At 35.8% G+C, this 18,682-nt stretch overlaps 1 protein-coding gene across 1 annotated transcript; it reads right to left on the reverse strand.

Annotated features, from left to right (window-relative positions):
- Nucleotides 1–4,146: 4,146 nt before the first annotated feature.
- On the reverse strand, nucleotides 4,147–15,426 carry LOC128991817 (T-complex protein 1 subunit theta). Its single transcript, XM_054415015.1, has 11 exons — nucleotides 15,251–15,426; nucleotides 12,996–13,166; nucleotides 12,149–12,280; nucleotides 11,192–11,390; nucleotides 10,490–10,551; nucleotides 9,205–9,342; nucleotides 7,526–7,771; nucleotides 6,779–6,982; nucleotides 5,899–6,135; nucleotides 4,782–4,892; nucleotides 4,147–4,378 (listed from the first exon to the last, which is right to left on the reverse strand). Exons 1-11 carry the CDS (start codon nucleotides 15,308–15,310, stop codon nucleotides 4,301–4,303), a joined length of 1,638 nt encoding a protein of 545 aa, XP_054270990.1. The 5' UTR covers nucleotides 15,311–15,426; the 3' UTR covers nucleotides 4,147–4,300.
- Between the last annotated feature and the right edge of the window lie 3,256 nt (nucleotides 15,427–18,682).

Raw genomic sequence — 18,682 nt, forward strand, 5'->3', positions numbered from 1 at the left:
CTCCAACTACTTTTCTTGCCTTGAAGGGACACGAAAAACCGCCTGTTATGAAGAAAAGTGCCTATCATTGAAGTCAGCTGATAGTCTTTGGTAATACTGTACAATTTTCCCAAGAGTCTTCGATGGTTTACGGTATCGTAGGCAGCTGTTAAATCTACAAAAGCGACACCCGTGATCTGTTTTCTCTCAAACCCATCCTCAATGTGCTGGGTCAGGTTTAAAACTTGGCCACAACAAGACTTGCCTGATCGAAAGCCTGCCTGTTGTGGAATGATCTTTTGTTCCAGAAAATCGCCGATTCGATTGAGTATCAGACGTTCTAATATTTTATATGTGTGGCATAAGAGAGAAACAGGTCGAAAGTTCTTAGGATCGTTTGGATCATTCCCAGGTTTGAGCAGTGCAGCCACACGAGCTTTCCTCCATGCCTTTGGTATATGCATTCGGCTTACGCACATGTTCATGAGGCTCAACAACCATTGCATGGCATTTTTACCTAGGTTCTTTAGTTGTTCGACTCTGATCTCGTCAATACCTGGAGCTCTATTAGTCTTTAAGCTGGTAATGACTGCAGTTAGCTCGGACATGGTGAATGGTTCTTCCAGGAAGTGATTCTCACTTGCCACATCACGCACAACAGGCTCCTGGTATTTCCTTCCATTTAAAAGAAGGTTGGTAACGATTTGATCGGCAGTAACTGTTGTAAAGTTGTCTTTTGGTTTTGTCGCATCTCCATTTGTGTTCTTGAGGAACTTCCAGGCCCGTCTGCTGTTCACCTGCATATCTAAACTCTCCACAAGATCACACCACTTAGTTTTGCAATTTTCGGCAATGACTGACATAAGCTCTTCACCTGCTAGAAGTGTGTCCTCAGCAAAGGGATCATTGTCAAAGAGACCTTGGTATCGTTCTAGCAGTGGCTTTGCCTCTTCAGAGAGTCCTGCGATGTAATGGTTCGACAGCCTCTAGGTATCATTTTTCTCCGAGACCTGCTGGACAAGCTTAACGAAGGAGTCATACATATCAGGTTGTGGAGGGATATTGGCGATTTCTCTGTCAATGATCTCCCTAAAACCCGTCCAGTTGGCCTTTTTGAAATTAAACCTGCGCCTTAGAGGAACAACATCAGGTTTAACAACAGCACTAACGGTGCATACTATAGGTCTGTGTTGAGTTCAGGGAATCGGATCACCTACAGACTTTTCACACTGGGAGGCAATCCTGCTCCCAAGATGTTGTCAGGGTTATAACCCCTCTTCCATCTACCGCTGTTAAAGGAGCAAGGGAGCTTAGGATCGTGTATGAGCTGCAGGTCATTTGCCTCAGCCCAGGTTTCAAGTTTTGTCCCATTTTCACTTGTCTCTTTGTATCCCCAAGCAATGCTCTGACAATTAAAATCCCCCAAGACGAAATTAATGTCATCATAGCATAGATTATCGGGCTCTGTAAATACATACTGAGATTCGGGAGGCTTATACAAAGAGGTGACATTGTACTGTGGTGTCCTGACCGTTAGTATCTCAGTATTGTTCCTCTCAGTAAGCGAAGCTGAGGTGATGTCAATGTATGGCCTGGCAAAAACAGCACTACCATATTGATCATGAGGTCTCTCTAGAATCAGTCTCATTCCGTCTATGTTGGGTCTAGGTTTTAAAATGCCCCGGTGTGTTTCTTGCACAAGGAGGAAGTCGCATTCGTACGTCTTGCACATATCAGACAGTAATACTTCTTTGTCTCTCGATATTAATCGAGATCGTTACTAATGGCCTTGAAAAAGACCGTTTAGGCAGATTCATTTTTCGAAGTCGTCAGTTGTAGAAGGATTTGCCGCTGACATGTCAGCGTTGCCCGGGGTGCGCCCGATTTTGATGTCGTTCATAGCGTGTAATGGCAATCTTCGGGGAGGCTCCTTCTGTGCACCCCAAATTGATGATAGGGAGGTGGAAAAATCATAAATTCTTTGAAAAATAAATACTCTAGTGGGTATGATAAAATCCATATAACAGTAATTAAGGCTGTAAAAGGGAACATTAGTAAAATTTTATGCCACTTAATAAATTCCTCTTTTGTGTCTGGAATTTTTACTAGGAAATTAAAACAAGCTAAAATAATACCTTTACATAAGAAAAATAACTTGACAAATGTATCTAACTACCGACCAATATCTGTGCTCCCTGCTATCTCTAAGATATATGAAAAAGCAGTATACATTCAATTTTCCAAATTTTTAGAACGATTTAATCTTTTAGATGATATTCAGCATGGATTTCGGAATGGAAGATCAGTTGTGAGTGCTGCTGTATCTTTTATCTGTAATTGAGTCGGTTGATAAGGGAAAATGTACAACTGGTATTTTTATGGACCTATCTATGGTTTACGTCTGAGATATGACGTAAACCAATTAATGGTTTACGTCATATCTCACTGAAAGATCTCAATACCTAGAAATCACTCACCTGACAAATTACAATAGAATTATTAAATCATGCTCAACTTATAAGCCAACAGTTTTAGGAGTGCCACAAGGCCAAATATTAGGGCCCTGCTTTTTTTGTGCTATCCTTTAATACGTGAAGGTGATTTCTACGAAACACTACTCCTCCGTTAATAATGGACGGATTTTTACAAACGATGTGTCAAAATTAAGTAGTTTTTGTATAGACCTTTTACCAATTCCTGTAATAAAAGTCCTCGGGATTTGCCCCACAGGTCATCAAAATCCCAATGTATTTCTTATGAAGAAAGGATTTTGTTTACTTAAACAGACGAATAATTTGTATTAATTACAGTTGTTCATAGTAGAGCAATCGTTTTCAGAGTGAGTTTGTTTTCAGTTTCGATAACAGGAGTGGAGTTATTGATGACATTATATTTGATTCGACTCTTTTAAGACATCGGAAATTATGATTGTTGTCCGTTTTTAAATAACGCCTGCAATACTTGGCAATTGCTCGAATTCGAGCAACAGATGCACTCGTCTATGTGGAATGAAAGATTCTTTATTATATAATAAAAATTCAACACTATGTCTGTATGCTGATGACTCGAATCTGGTCATATCATCCAACTCAATAGAGCAAACAGAAATGTTCGCTTATGTAGGATTGGAAAGTATCGGGAATTGTCTTAATAACCATGACTTGATGATGAATTTACAAAAAACTGAATTTATAAATTTTAAGACAAAACAAAGTAGACAGAAGGAGCCAATAACAATAAGCTATAACTTAAAAAATATTGATGAAGAAATTAGTACCAATTTTTTGGGTTTAACACTAGATCAGCACTTGAATTGGGATAAACATGTCCACAAAATTTGAGTAAAATTAATTCCAGAATTCATGCTTTATCAAGTAAGACTTTTCACTGAGATTTAAAAGCTTTAAAAAATATATATTTTGCACATGTGCATTCACATATCTCGTTTGGCATAGCACTCTACTGCTCAACAAAAAAATGTAATCTAGATAGCATTTTAAAGGAGCAAAAAAGAGTGGTTAGAATCATGCTTAAGCTGCAGCATGATGAGTCAGCTAAAGAACATTTTAAGGACCTAAAAAAAATCTTAACTGTTTACAGGCAGTGTATATATGAATCAATAATAATTGCAAAAAAACAAGAAGTATATTCGGAACCAAAAGAAAAATCCCATTCTTATAATTTAAGAAATAAGAACGAAAATGTACAACCACACAGGACTAATTTTTTTGAAAATAAACCATCTTATGCAGGTAATAGATTTTTTTTTATTTATTCCAAAAAATGTTAAGTAAGAAACAGATTCAAACAAATAAAAAAAAAATATTGATAGAGTTTTTAATAAATTAAGCAAATTAATTCTTTTGAAGATTTATCTACCTCCCTCAGTCGCTATGATAGTTTAAATTATCTTACTAGATTTGTAATATGTATTTGTTTTTTTTTATAACCATTCCCTCATGTTTTGCTGTTTTTTATCCTGTTGAATTATTTTGACATTATTTATTGTACAATGTACAGAAGAACGAATAAAGATATTTGAATTGAATTAAATATTTGCATGGTTCATGACTTACCAGGGGTTTCATGGTTTGAAGGTTCTCATGGTTGACTGGGTACGCGGTTTAACAGTACTTACAATACAGTTAGGAGATAAAAGAAAGCAAATGGTTTTAGAATGTTTAATTAGAAAATTTAACATAAATACTGTTATTTTACAATCGAGTAAACGAGAAAATGCAGAAATTAGCTCACAGGTGCTGTAACGAAACTAAGTTAAAATTAAAGAAAAGCGAAGAGATTAAAAGGCGTTGGTTGACGCTTAGTCTTCATCATTCTGTGGACGACCTTGTGGAGCTCGTGGACCTCCGGCTCTCTTGGCCATGATGATCTGATCCACCTGAAACATCAAACAATTTGTAAAGATAAGTAACAACTTTGACTCTACAGGTACAGGATACAGTTGTACGTCCTATTCCGATTAAAATTATAGCCAGTTTTGGATTAAGTAGAAAAAAACGAGCTAGACTCGTAAGTTGGATTTTGGGCCTGCAGCGGCCAGACGAGTAACGCTCGTAAGTCGGCGCCAATGGGTTAACTGGAGAGAAATTAAAAAGATATGCAAGTCACTGCACAATGGCTTTTGTTAGTAATCCATTGTTTATTTATTAATTAATAATTGTATTTATAATTTACTTTTTCACTAAGACTTATGTAGGGACTTCACAATCCATTTTTACAGTAAATCTTTGGTAACATCTGTTAAACAACTATTCACATCATAGCTATGATGATGAACTCACCTTCAGTATGGTACAGGCGGCGTTGGTGGCAAACTTGAGGCCCCACAACACAGTGAGGTACAAGTCATAGATCTGAGCCTCGGCAGCATCCAGGATAGCACCGCTGTCATCCTGGACAAACACGGCTGGAGTTCAGTATAACAGACTCAAATACAGTGAAATCTATTATCCAGCTGTGCGTAACTGACAGGTTCAGATATCGATTCATTAGTCTTTTTATAACAATTGCCACTGCTTACCTGATAATGGTAAGATTATGCTAATTAAGGAATTGTTGCGGATATTTTCATAAAAATGTTTTTACAAAGTTGAATCAATGTTTCAGGATCTGAAATTGGACCCAGTTCTCAGGTTTGATTGTACCTTAAACTTAAACATAACATTAACAAGATTAGGCTACACAAAATCCAGCCAAAGCTTGAAAATCACGGGTAGGTTATTTTAAGTTTCTTGTTTTGGCCATACGTCTCTGTGTGGGTTTTTGTTTGTGATTGAGCTTTGGCTGGGTTTTGTACTGATTTAGTTACAAGTTAATACTCACCATCAAATCTAAAAGGCACTGGTTTGTTTCCAAGCAATATCATTTCTGGACCCAGATGCCATTTTTCCATTGGACAATCCATTAATAAAACCATTTACGAAAAGGTTGACATTACAGTAGACTCCTATCCACACACCTTTCAACCGGACATTGGTTTAACCGGACTACACTAAGCTTAAAAAGTGGCATCTCTTTAATCGGAACATTTTTATCAGCACATCAGTTTAACCAGACTGGATGGGCAGGAAATGGGTGGTACTGAAACAACTTGATGAGAAAGATTTGATACCAGTGATCCCGTGTCTAATTACAATGCTCTCCCAAACTTAAGTTAACTTAACTATTTGGGTTAGTTTTTTAATTGAAACAGTTTTAACTAGAAAAACTGCTATCCGGACTGACCTCGGTCCTGATGAGCCCGGATTAGACTGAGTCTAACGTAGATAGTAACAAGACCATGGTTTAGACCATTCCTCAGAAAAAAAACCCAAGAATGCTAAATATATTTAATTGTGATGTAAATGTAAAATATCTGCAACAATCTGTTGAATATCTTGGTAATAACTGGTAACTAACCGTGATGTCAAACCCGTAGTTGATTTTTCCCTCCTGATGAGCAGCATACAGTTTGGACACAACCTCGTTGGATCTGACACCGGTGTTGTCGGCCAGAGTCTTGACAAAACTCTCCAGAGCGGTGGCAAACTTGGTGACAGCGTACTGGTCCAGGCCAGGCAGCGTCTCACCATACGATGACACTTGACGAGCGAGCTCTATCTCCACAGCTCCTGCACCCGGCACTAGTCTGCCATCCTGCAAATAGTACATAATGTTGATCCAAGTAGTTCTACAACCAATATACTAAGCAAGTTCACAGTAATGTAAGGTACAAATGAAACATGCTTATGGAACAACTACAGGCTTTCAGCTCTGGTATGATGGGGTGGAAACTTTACCCTAGACACCAGAAAAAGTGCTAGACACCACATAAGTGTAACTTGGAGTGTATCCTCTGTTCTTTACTTCTCTGTGGCAAGGTACATGAAAGGTATGAAAACAAATCAGAAAAAATGTCAATCTCTCTTTAAACAGTGAGTCAAACAGATTGAATAATAATAAGTTGATTGTTTTGACCGATTCTCACCACCAACCTTAACATTAACATTTCACATAGTTTAACGTTAACATTTCATAAATCTTAGTTAAGAATGTGCTACGGTAAAAGATTATGCAGTTTTGTCGCACAGTTTCAGTGCTTCAGCAGGTTACGGTTTTTAAAATTCAGAATACAATACTCATACTTTTATCACATTGTATACAAGTAGGACTCAATTTTTGTTGTAATACCACTGCATTTCATATTACGTTCTTGAGTTTAAACAAATTGGATCCTCAATCAGCCTGGATTAACACAGTTTCCCATTAACCAGGAGAGATAAACATTTGATCCACATACCTTGGTAAGAGCCTTGAAAGTGTTGACCCCATCGTCCACGGCTCTCTCGATGTCATCCATGTAGTTATCCGTAGATCCTCGGATCACGATGGTGGCTATTCGACTCTCCTTGGCCTCTTGACTGAAGATGACTACAGATGTATCTCCCAACTCATCTACAAACACTGTGTCACAGTAGCCCAGCTCCTCCTTGTTAGGGGGTGTCTGTCAGGGGATCACAATCAGTTGAATTATTGTTGTTTTTGTTAATTTAAGATTATCTGACCCTATATCAATTCTAGATGCACTGTGTAGCACAGGCCTTATGGGTAACAGTCTTGCTATGCGGAAACTGCCATTTTAAATACATGGAAGTTCACAAAAGCTATTAATTAAAACTGCTAATATGTAACAACCTGACATCAAGAGTAATAAAAATAGTATCAAAACCATGTTGATTGTATAATGAGGTTAGGTCTCAATGAACAAGTAGGCTTATTCCACATATCATTCAACAACTACCTACACTTAGATATAGGTGTGGTTTAACAGAACAGTGATTTATCATGATGAAGATTAGGACAGAATCTAGGATTTTGCTCAACTGGAGTTATTTAACTTTAAAATGTTGAAACAGTTAAAATTTCATTTTTTAAAGTGTATTGAAAGTTGAGATAAAAGACACGTTTTGGCCTTCCTACCAGCTCAAATATTGGTAAGTTAAGTATCTTAAACGACTAGTTCTCTCTCTCCTCTGGTGATACTCACCAATCGTGGCAAAGCTGTGGCATTGACAGTCTGACAAAGACGGCGCAGGTCGAACTTGCTGTTGAGTCGTACAGCCATCATACCGTACTTGTTGACGTAGTGGAGCGCCATGTCACCAAACTTGGCACCGGCCACAATGACGGTTGCACCAGCGTCTGCGATGGCTTTGATTTGATCTTCCAACAGGGTCTCCTCGCCTCTACTGAAGTTAACCAACTCCTCGGCGGTTTTGATCAGAACTGTGCCCTTGAAGTAAAATTAAAATAAAATAACTATCAACCATCCTCATGAATAATAAAGATTTTTCATTTTTCTTCTCAAACTAAATTAAATAATACTTTAAATCTGTTAGTTTTACAGTCTGGTTAAAATACTTGTTTCAAATCGGAGTGAGACTGATAGTGGACCCAGATGACATTTGTCATTGAAATCATCAATGACCAATGATGTTATATAACACAAGGTTGTAGTTGGATTGTTAGAAGAACAGGGTTAAGGCAGTTCCCTTACAAAAAAGAACAAAAACAATGGTGCAGATTTACACAAAACAAAGAAAAGAAACCAATAATCCATGTGTAGGCCTATGTATTAGATTTTTATCATAAGGATGTCTAGTCTACTACCAGTTTCTATACAGGGTGATTGATATAAGTGTGCCAGCCGTTTTATTCGAAAACTATAAGAGATATCAAAAAAAGTTAAATGGTAAGTGCCTTAAATTTTTAAATTAAAAAAATTATAGTCAAGTCAAAAACATTATTTTAGCCGCCATTTTTCCAATATGGCCGCCAACTTTGATTTTTCTTATGGAACACCCTGTATTTTATGATGTATTCTGGTAGAAAAAGTAATTTTAAGACAATTTTATTCTTGTGATTTTTTTCATAAACCTAACCGTTTCAAAGATAATAATGGTTTAAGTTGTGAAATTTTGAATGGTTTTCGAGCAAAACAGCTGGCATGCTTGCTATTAGGCCTTTATCGAAACTCTTTCTCATGCAGAAATTTCAAAACTTTAACCATTATTATCTTTAAAACGGTTAGGTTTATGAAAAAAATCACAAGAATAAAATCGTCTTAAAATTACTTTTTCTACCAGAATACATCATAAAATACAGGGTGTTCCGTAAGAAAAATCAGAGTTGGCGGCCATATTGGAAAAATGGCGGCTAAAACAATTTTTTTGACTTGACTACAATTTTTTAAATAAAAAATCCAAGGCACTTATCATTTAACTTTTTTTGATATCTCTTATAGTTTTCGAATAAAACGGCTGGCACACTTATATCAATCACCCTGTATAAATAAATAAGGGACTTTTTCGATTTTTCCATGAACAAAGGTAAGCCTGCTTTCCTGTCAATTTCCTTAAAATGAGAATCTGTTAATTTTAGTGACATTGCCCGTGATTTCCATGACTGGTAAACACCCTGATAAATTATTGCTAGAAAACTATCAAATAGAAGTGTCTTCTAAGACAAGGAAAGTCACTTAATTCTAAGCGACACTATATTTTTAAATTTTACTTTTATACAGCTACTAAATGGATATTAATGGATACAGTGTATTAATGGATACTTTGGTAATAAATACACAAGTAAAAGTTATAGATTGTGAAGCACTAATTGAGACTGTAGGCCTACATTAAACAAGGTTTTTATGGTTAGTAAACAATCTACCTTGGTTTCTGTCTGCGTGATGTCAACAGCGCAAGTGTAAACAGCAATCTTAGCTTTGGTCATCTTGGTGATATCACCTTCAACATGGCGTTTGAACACCATCCCCTGAACAACCTGGGAGTTGAAGAGACCTGAGCCCTGAAACAAGGTAATATGCAGCTTGTACAATCAATGAGTTAAAAAAAGAAAAATGTGTGTTTAATAAGGGATGTACACCAGCTTTCTGTAACAACTCTTGTACACGATATTTAAAGTATAAAACTAGAGTGTTAACAGTATATACAAAAATAATTGAAACCAAACATATTTTTAAGATCTTTGGTTTCAATTTTGATGTGACGAGATTAAAATTTTATGGACATTAAGGGACATAATTAAATGGTATGACTGGACTGGAGCCAAAGCGACTAATTTTTTAAGACTCAAAATATCCTAGCATTAATTTAATACGAGTAATGTCCAGTGGTCGAAACTCGGCCAAAAATATGTAATGTACTCACTTATGTTAATGTTTCACCCCACAGTGTAAATAAAACATGTGATTGGAGTTTCTTCCATTTGTTTTGATTTTCTGTTTATATTTCGTTGTTATTTCGTCACCAGCATGGCAACGCATAAGATCCATGTAATTTTGTTCAAATTTTTAAACTCATTTTTTGCGCTTATCTTTGAGCCTATTTAAATTTATAAAGGGATTCTGCACACCTACAGGAAAATACCTTTCAACGGTATGCGTAGATTTTCCCTACGATGCACACGAGCTGAGAAAAAAGGTTTTAAAGAAACATGCTTGCCTATTAATATATAGATAGATGCAAATAACTACTGCATCAAGAGAATAAAAACTTAAGATTCATTAGTAAATCCATTCCAATTTTGGATACTAGAAAATAGAAAAGTGATCATAACTTTTTTCGTGGTTGTATTGTGATGTATGTGAACTAAAAATTAAAAACCATAAAACCTCACTAACTCTACACCTGGTAACTTGACAGATAACAGCTGACAGAGTGCCCACAAAAAAAAAACAATTTTATTCAAACATTTAGTTTTTTTTTATGATAGAATATTCAACATTTATTTGAAGATTGTTTACTCAATAGATACATGTAAGTAATCAATTTATGTGTTAAAATTAGCCTGTTATGTTCTCATTTATTAAAACCCATTAACAATTTCAACGTTCTGGATTTCTCGACAGCCCCCAAACTCGATAACCTCTGGGTTCACAAACTGTCGAGTTAGTGAGATTTTACTGTAGTAATGACTTGACATGTTGGCTTACCAAAATCTTGCAAACTCTGACATTATCGACATTGAAGGACGATGAATCAGGAAGGATTGAGACTGAAACAGAAAATATCTATCAGCATGGATCTGTACCTATATAAAAGTTCACAGTACACGAAAAGCTAAAACATGTCTGTTTACAAAGTATTCTTGTTTGACAAAATATATTCTTCCTATAGGCCTACAATTCCTAGGTATATAATTTTTAGCTATAGTGTCAAGTACATCTTGTTAAAAAAAATTATGTGTGATCCACAATTAATATAAACAATAATTAACAAACAAAATGATGAATTGTTCAAATGTAAAAACTTTGGAAGTTCCGCTTTCAACTTTATCATGGATATAGTTAAGAGTGTGGCGAATAATTAAAATACCTGGGCCCAATATATCTTCCTCTAATCACCACTAAATCACGCACATTTCCTGAAGCTTCTCATACTATATACAAATGTGAACCTAACAGCCTCAATACAAATAAAACTAGTGCTCGGTATGCGGGAGAACGCGGCAGAATGGAGTTCCAGTACCTCTCTTTCGGAAAGAAAAAAATATTGGCATAAATACATACAAATCAAATTAAATATTAGGCTAAAGTTTCGGCCCCTCTTTTTTACAAATCGAGCACTAAATAGAACGGTTACAATATTTGCTTGATTTTTATTGGGTTTAGGACAGATTATCTACCAACACTTACCACAAGCTTTAGTGATGATGTCTGTCAAAAAGTCTTCAAATCCGTACTGCTTGCTCATGATAGTGGTTTTAATTCCTTTCTTCACTTCAGCTTCGTTCCTGACGTCTTTGATCTCATGGCACACTAGACTGGGAAGGATTTCAAGGGCTTTTTCCAAAGCTTTTTCATATCCCTCAACAATCTCAGTGGGAGTAAGACCCTTGAATTGAAAATATTACTAGAGAAACCTATTGCTATAACAATCAATTTAATATGTATGAAATATGGTTTACAATTTTTCACACAAAAATTCAAAGTGCACTATAAAATGTTCTGAATTTTTACAATCCCCAGAAAACAAATTAGATGAATTTTTATGAAGGTGTGTGAGCTGCTTCGATATAAAATTCGATAGACAATCCTCCTCCTTTTTAAATATTTGTACTCGTTCTTAATACAAGGGCTGAACTATAATCCAACTTAGAATCAAACTAATCGGACCTCAAAGACAAAAGCCAAGCCACTGTAACATCTTGAATAAATATATTTGAATTTGAATGAGCAAAACCCTCAACATGGCCAAGCAAGCTAGTTAAAATCCAACACAGCACCTTAATAGAGTTAATTAAAATGTCTAATTTGGGGTTCTGTATTTAAAGTCATGATAGCAGCTACCTTAAAGGTAGGATGTGTTTATTTTGTAGAAAAAATTATCAATAGTAAATTTTAGAATAAAAAGGTTTATTCTGTTGACACAGGTAGGCTATAACAATAGCCTACTTGAACTCAGAATAACTTTCAGTAGGGATATTTGGGTTGAAGGATTTAAGGGTTATCTTTCGTACTTTCGTATTATCCAGAGGTCGACCTTATACAGCATGCTGCAGCGCGGTACGTTAGTTTGGTCTATCATAAATATGTAGGTAGGCTAGATGTAGGACTTTCTTTGTTTTCTTGTTAAATAAAACTTAAACTTACCATTCTCAGCAAATCTTCTGCTGCTTCTAACAAGGCTCCAGAGAAGATTATGACAAAGTTTGTTCCATCACCGATTTCCTTTTCTTGCATCTCTGACGCCATAATCATCAACTTTGCAGCAGGATGCTCAACCTACAAAATTGATGTATTATGAAAAATGCTAGTCATAGGCTATGAACAAACGGCCTCACACAACTTATCAGAGTAAAAAAATTATTGTCTTGCAATTTTAAGCTTACTAGAGTTTAAAAGTTTCACTATTTGCAATAATGTTCTGGGACAAATTCTTCCCATCACCAAAGACTAACAGGCAAAAAAGTAGTAGAATATCACATCTAGGCAAGTTAGTCATTACTGCAGCAATAAGACAATGCATGCTGCCAAGTTGAATCAAAGGCCAGGACGCTACTACTGAGCTAGTGCTTGGTAAATTTGGGCTTATAGTATTGAAATAAAGATTTGTATTGTAATTTTCAATAAAGGGGAAGTAAAGCCGATTTAGAAAAAGATTGGAAAAACGGCAAGCCAATTGATAACAAAACAAAAATTAAATAGTAGGCTATTAAACTATCTTTGCTGTTTTTTTTTTATAAAAATAAAATTCAATTTGACGCAACACTGTGGGCTACCTAAAGTATATTAAGGCCTAAATAAAGACTGATTTTGTAACTACTGGTACAGTAATTCATTTAATAACTGAAATCTTGTGAAAAACTACTAAGGAGGTAGGCTTCTTGATGGTTCTAGATTAACTGGGGCTTTGAACACACACTAAAATTGAAAGCACAATTGGCCCTTTGCTGTCTAAGGCTCAATTAGGCCTACCTCCGATAGCATTATCAATTACCTCCAACTCCTTGATGATGGTGGCAGCATCATTCGTAATAAACAATTTTTCAATGTGGTTGATGATTATTTTATTCATTCCATTAGGTCCATAGGCTGTGCGTACCGTCTCAGCAAACTGTTTACAGGCACTGATGTTTCTATACACTGCTTCTTCAAGACCCGAAAAATGCTGTGGACAATCATAACAAGTTTTAGTTTTTAACACATTAATTAGGCTAATAGTATTAGGCTAATATTTTGAAATAAACCTAGGCCTACATGTAAGTTTTTACAATGTCAAGACTAATCTGGGAGACAATAGGTTTCATTTGTGTTCTTCCTTAGCCTATTTAATTTGTATTGTTAGTGTTTAAACGTCAGATGCATTTGAATGAAATGATCAGAAATAATTTAGAGAAAACTGTTCAAACCCCTCCATTTTTTACTTTCTCCCCCTATGCCGTAGTATATGGAGAAAGTACCTAGGCCTATTGTTTTTGTCAAAATTTTTGAGTTTGAGTTTTGAGTGGATAGAAAAAAGTTGTTATCGAAGTGATGTCTGTATGTGTGAATGTGTACAGAGCTACAGACTACACCTGTGGTCCGATTTTGATTAAATTTGGTACATGTAGGTACTAATCCATGGTATCTCCAGGAGTTTTTTATATTTTTTTTATTTAGATTTTTAATGTTGATTTTCTTATAAAAACCCATAAAATAAAGGGAAAAAGATTTTCTTAAAATTGGCCCGCTTGATTTTGATAAAAATGTAGTATGTTGTAGCCCTTATAGTTCTGAAGAAAAATAAATGGTATAACTCCCATTTATGTTAAAATTAAAGTTCGAAAGTTATTGTAAATGTTAGCCTAATTTCCCATAAAAACCCATCAAAAATAAGAGAAAATCCTATTTTCTAAAAAATCCGGTTTTGATTGAAATTAGTACAGTAGCATATGAAATAATCCTTTATTCCTTATAATTCTTAACAACGTAGTCCAACCATTCCTGTAAAAATTACGGTTCAAAAGTTATTGTTGTAACTTATGTTATTTATCCCATAAAAACACATGAAAAAACAGAAAAAATTATTTAAAAAAACAATTCCATTGAAATTTGTCTGTAATGGTCCTTATAATTCTAAACCAAATACTACAATCCACATTCCTATAAAAAAAATTCCGGTCTAAAACTTTTGTGATTTTACCTAGGCCTATTAAATATCGTAGTTACTTACACTCATTTCTTACCCATGATAAAGGTTGTTGACAAGCTTATGGGAGAAAGTATGTGTCAGATTGCTGATACTGTTTATTTGATGTTTTTTGTGTATCCAGAACAGTGGGGCACGACCACAGGAGAGGTTCAAGATTGCACTGCCCAATGTAGGAGACTTATTTGAATGCAAATTAAAATTGTTAAAACAATTCAGCCATTTTTGAGTTATTAGCTAAGAAAAAAAACAAGTCGCCTATTTTTCAAAGGATTCTTGGAAAAAGTTGAGTCCGTTCCAAGTAACAACTGGGTCTTACTAAAATAAGTTTAGTGCTAGGGCTGCAATTTCATAAGTGTCCCGCAGAACAATTGAATGAATATATCGATATACAGTACCGATTATTTCATCCGGTTAGTTAGGTTAGGTTAACCTAACTAACCAAACGTGATATATCAAATTAAATAATTGATATATAAATGATAGTTTCTATAAGTTATTTATTAGATTGTTCTGCGGGACACTTATGAAACTTTTTTCCCATGGTTTGGGATTTTTTCTTTAGCTAGGCCCTGTATACCATTTATATTCTGCAATAAAATTGACAATTGCAAAAACATTATTCACAATGCCTGAGAAAAGGGATCTTAGAAGCAATGAATTAAATGCCTAATTTCGAAAAAGCCTAAGTTTTAAGATAAACAATTCTGCTACAGCCTTGACCAACTTAATGACTGGAACATGCTATATAAAAAGCTATTTTGGATATTGGATTAAACATAGCATAAACATTATTCCTAGAATCGTAAACTACCTAGAAAAAGTGACAGGACATCCTAAGACCATCTGTAACTTACTTAGCTATTAACTAATTCAATGTAAGACGAATATAAGTTATCGAAGCTAAGACGTAGTCTGAAATGTGAAATTGAAATATATGTAATACGGCCTGGTATCTATAAGGCTTATTAACTGTAAAACAACCCCTAAAAACTAGCCTGGTATTGTGCCTTACAGCTAAAAGTTAGGTTAGGAATTTTCATATAGCTTAGATTTTTAATTACCCTTGCTCCATCCTTCAACATTTGGGAAAATCCCGGTGCTTTAGGAACGTGTAAAGCCATTTCTACTGAACTAATAAGTTACAAACTAAATAAGAATTTCCGAAAATGAATTGTATTTCACAGCGTGCGGTAATTGTACGGTACGGCTTGACGGACGATGTTGATTGTAGAGGAAAGGTTGGGATACAGTTTTTTTAATTTTATATCATGTGCTTTAGAGTACATAAAAATAAGAGTACGCTGCTAGTTACATTATGCCAAAAACATGTAAGAAGATCTGTGAGTCTTGTAAGCATAGATTAAAGTAGAGATTACGAAGCCGTACAATCTTTTTTATAGATTTCTCATTCCATTGTAAAATCTGAAGGGAGTATGTTTAATCATTGACTATATACAAATCATGAATAAATACACGACCACCTTTAACTACAGGCCGCGGCCTGGTAGATTTGGCAACGTTGCAAGTGGTGTTGTTTAGTGTCAGACGTCCCATAAGATAACATGGCAGACAGGTGACATCAGTTCATTAATTCGCACTATATTATGAACATAAATTTATTAAAATATTGAAAATAAAACATAGAGAATTGAAAACCGAAACAATATGAATAAAAAATTTATATCTGTACATTATAAGCGGAGTCAATATTGTCATAATCCAGTAACCAATCTTTCGTACACAAATACCATTAGCTGGTTACAAACAAAACAGCTGTTACAACACCACTTGCGACGTTGCCACATCGAAGGCCGCGGCCTGGAGTTAAAAGCGGCCGTGATAAATATGGCCAATGGTTTAATATATGATCTGAAGCGTTTTTATGTGTGTGGTTTTTTTTATTTTTATTATCATCTAGCTGTAACCCGCGGGCTTTGCCCCGTTTAACTTCTTAATTTTCAAGATGATCTCGTTCGCATGGCTCAATCCGTCCTGGTTGAAGTCCGTTCGCTACACTCACTCACCTTTGGGTTGGAGCTCGTTCGCTGCGCTCACTTGCCTTCAGGTTAGCTCGTTCGCTACGCTCACTTGCCTTCAGGTTAGCTCATTCACTACGCTAACTCGCCTCCAGGTTGAAGCTCGTTCGCTATGCTCACTCACCTTTTGGTTGCAAATTAGCTGTTGTCATAAATGTAAAAGAAATAATAGTACTGCACCCTGTTGGTAATCCTTGTAACTTTAATGCTATTGAACATCATAGAACAGAACCAACTTGTTTAATTGAAACAGCTGTTAAGATTCATTAATTCCATTTCTCATAAGGTTAACATGGGAAACTCCAGAGCCACTGGGGCGGAGCCGATTGGACGGATCACGAAATTGATGGTGTATCAACCTATTCCATGAAATTCTACACGTATGTACCAAGTTTCGTGGCAATCGGTTCAGCGGTGTCTGAGTTTATCACTGCCAAATATATATATAAAAGGCAAAGCCCTCACTGACTCACTCACTCATCACTAATTCTCTTACTTCCCATTTACCTAGGTGGCTGAAATTTGATACACTGATTCTTTAGGCATTAAATAGGAAAACTAAGCTGTTTTGATTCTGATCGGACTCTCGGGCTCCGCCCCAGTGGCTCTGGAGTTTCCCATGTTAACCTTATGAGTACTCATATTTAAATGGAATTAATTAATCTAAACAGCTGTTTCAATTAAACAAGTTGGTTCTGTTCTATGATGTTCAATAGCATTAAGGTTACAAGGATTACCAACAGGGTGCAGCACTATTATTTCTTTTACATTTATGACAACAGCTAATTTGTAACCAAAAGTTGAGTGAGCGTAGCGAACAAACTTCAACCTGGAGGCGAGTTAGCGTAGCGAACGAGCTAACCTGAAGGCAAGTGAGCGCAGCGAACGAGCCCCAACCTAAAAGTGAGTGAGCGTAGCGAACGAACTTCAACCAGGACCTAATTGAGCGATGCGAACGAGCTTACTTATGAAGTTAAACGGGGCAAAGCCCGTGGGTACAGCTAGTATATATATACAAACATCCTCTTTTATACTTATAGATCATTGAGATGGATACGCCACCTAGGTGCGTATTTTAACCCAAATATGAGTGAAGGATCAGTGTAGAATGGTGTGTGATGACCTGTGTAGCTTTGTTACTGACTAAGATCAGCGGTTTCATTAGTCAGGATCATTTATTTAAAGCCCAATGAACAGGAACAGCTGGGTCCAGTTTCGAACCATCAAAAAGCTACTGACTTTTCTCAGGATCGAACCGGCAACCTTTCGATTACTAGGCGAGCGAGCACTATTATCACTCAGCTACCCAGCCAATTTAATTAATGTTATGGAGAGGTTTAGGTTTAGTACTTGTAATAATGCCAGCAAAATTGTTTCTCGATCCTTATTTTAGAGTTGTTCTTGTAGTGAATTTGACATGAATAAGCTATTACAGTGGGTCATATGGTAAGACCTGGGCCCGGGACCGATTTTCTTATTCGTTTTGATGTCTCCATAGAGTCCAAAATCAGCATTAACAATTCACATAATATGCATGTTTGTGTGACCATTATTAGCATGCTAACTCTAGTAAAAATTATCTGATTTTAAAGAAATTTGTTACAAGAGTGAAAATTTTGAAGCGTACGTTTTTATGTCCCTGGCCTTTTACTTCGTAGATACTGAATATATAGTTTTTCATTATTTATTTTAATACTTTTTGGGGCGGGGGCAACATGTTACACACAATTATTTTGCTTTAAATAGGTTCTAGGTATTTTTTTTCGTATTTTTAAAGTCTCGAAACTCACGACCGTCACGTGTCCCTAGGGTACATTTTGCAACTTTTATTCTGTTTTTAGAATAATTATTCATTCCGAAATATATGTCATATTTTAATTACATCAATCGTTATTAAACTTACGAAAAGGGAGCATATAATAATTTTATTTTCATTGTAAACTGACTACCATGACTAAATAGGTCTGTCCCTCGGTTTGATGTCAACATCATTAGGGAAAAATTTGCAACTTTGGAGCACGACAGTGGCAAGCCTGGCGTCGATGGAGTCAGTTGGTTTTAGAGACTAGTTCGGGGTGTACGTCAGGACAGGATTGTAGTGCCAGTCGTTTCGAGTTGAAATGAGGAGTTACAAGGTTAAAGGCAAGTTTGTGTTTTTTGTAATTTTGGTGTGTCCATGACCGTACGTAGTCATTTGATGAAGTAGACATGGTGTTATTTTTGTTTATAAGATATTTCAATTGCTAGATTAATCTAGAAGTCCACTTTGTATCCTCGAGCATGAGGTGCAGGGCTAAGCCAGAGCCAAATAACACGCAATGTCACGACCAAAGTTTCACGACCATCGCGGGTTTTTTTCACGACCAATCCAGCCTTATGGATTATACTGTGTTTGGTCTTGACAATAACTTAAATATCATTGTAAATTTGACAGTTTAGTTCAATTGAAACACATTT

This window comes from Macrosteles quadrilineatus, unplaced genomic scaffold (genome assembly GCF_028750875.1).
Source record: "Macrosteles quadrilineatus isolate MER2022 unplaced genomic scaffold, UCM_ALF_1.0 Scaffold_4__1_contigs__length_99947679, whole genome shotgun sequence".
Taxonomy (NCBI): Eukaryota; Metazoa; Arthropoda; class Insecta; order Hemiptera; family Cicadellidae; genus Macrosteles; species Macrosteles quadrilineatus.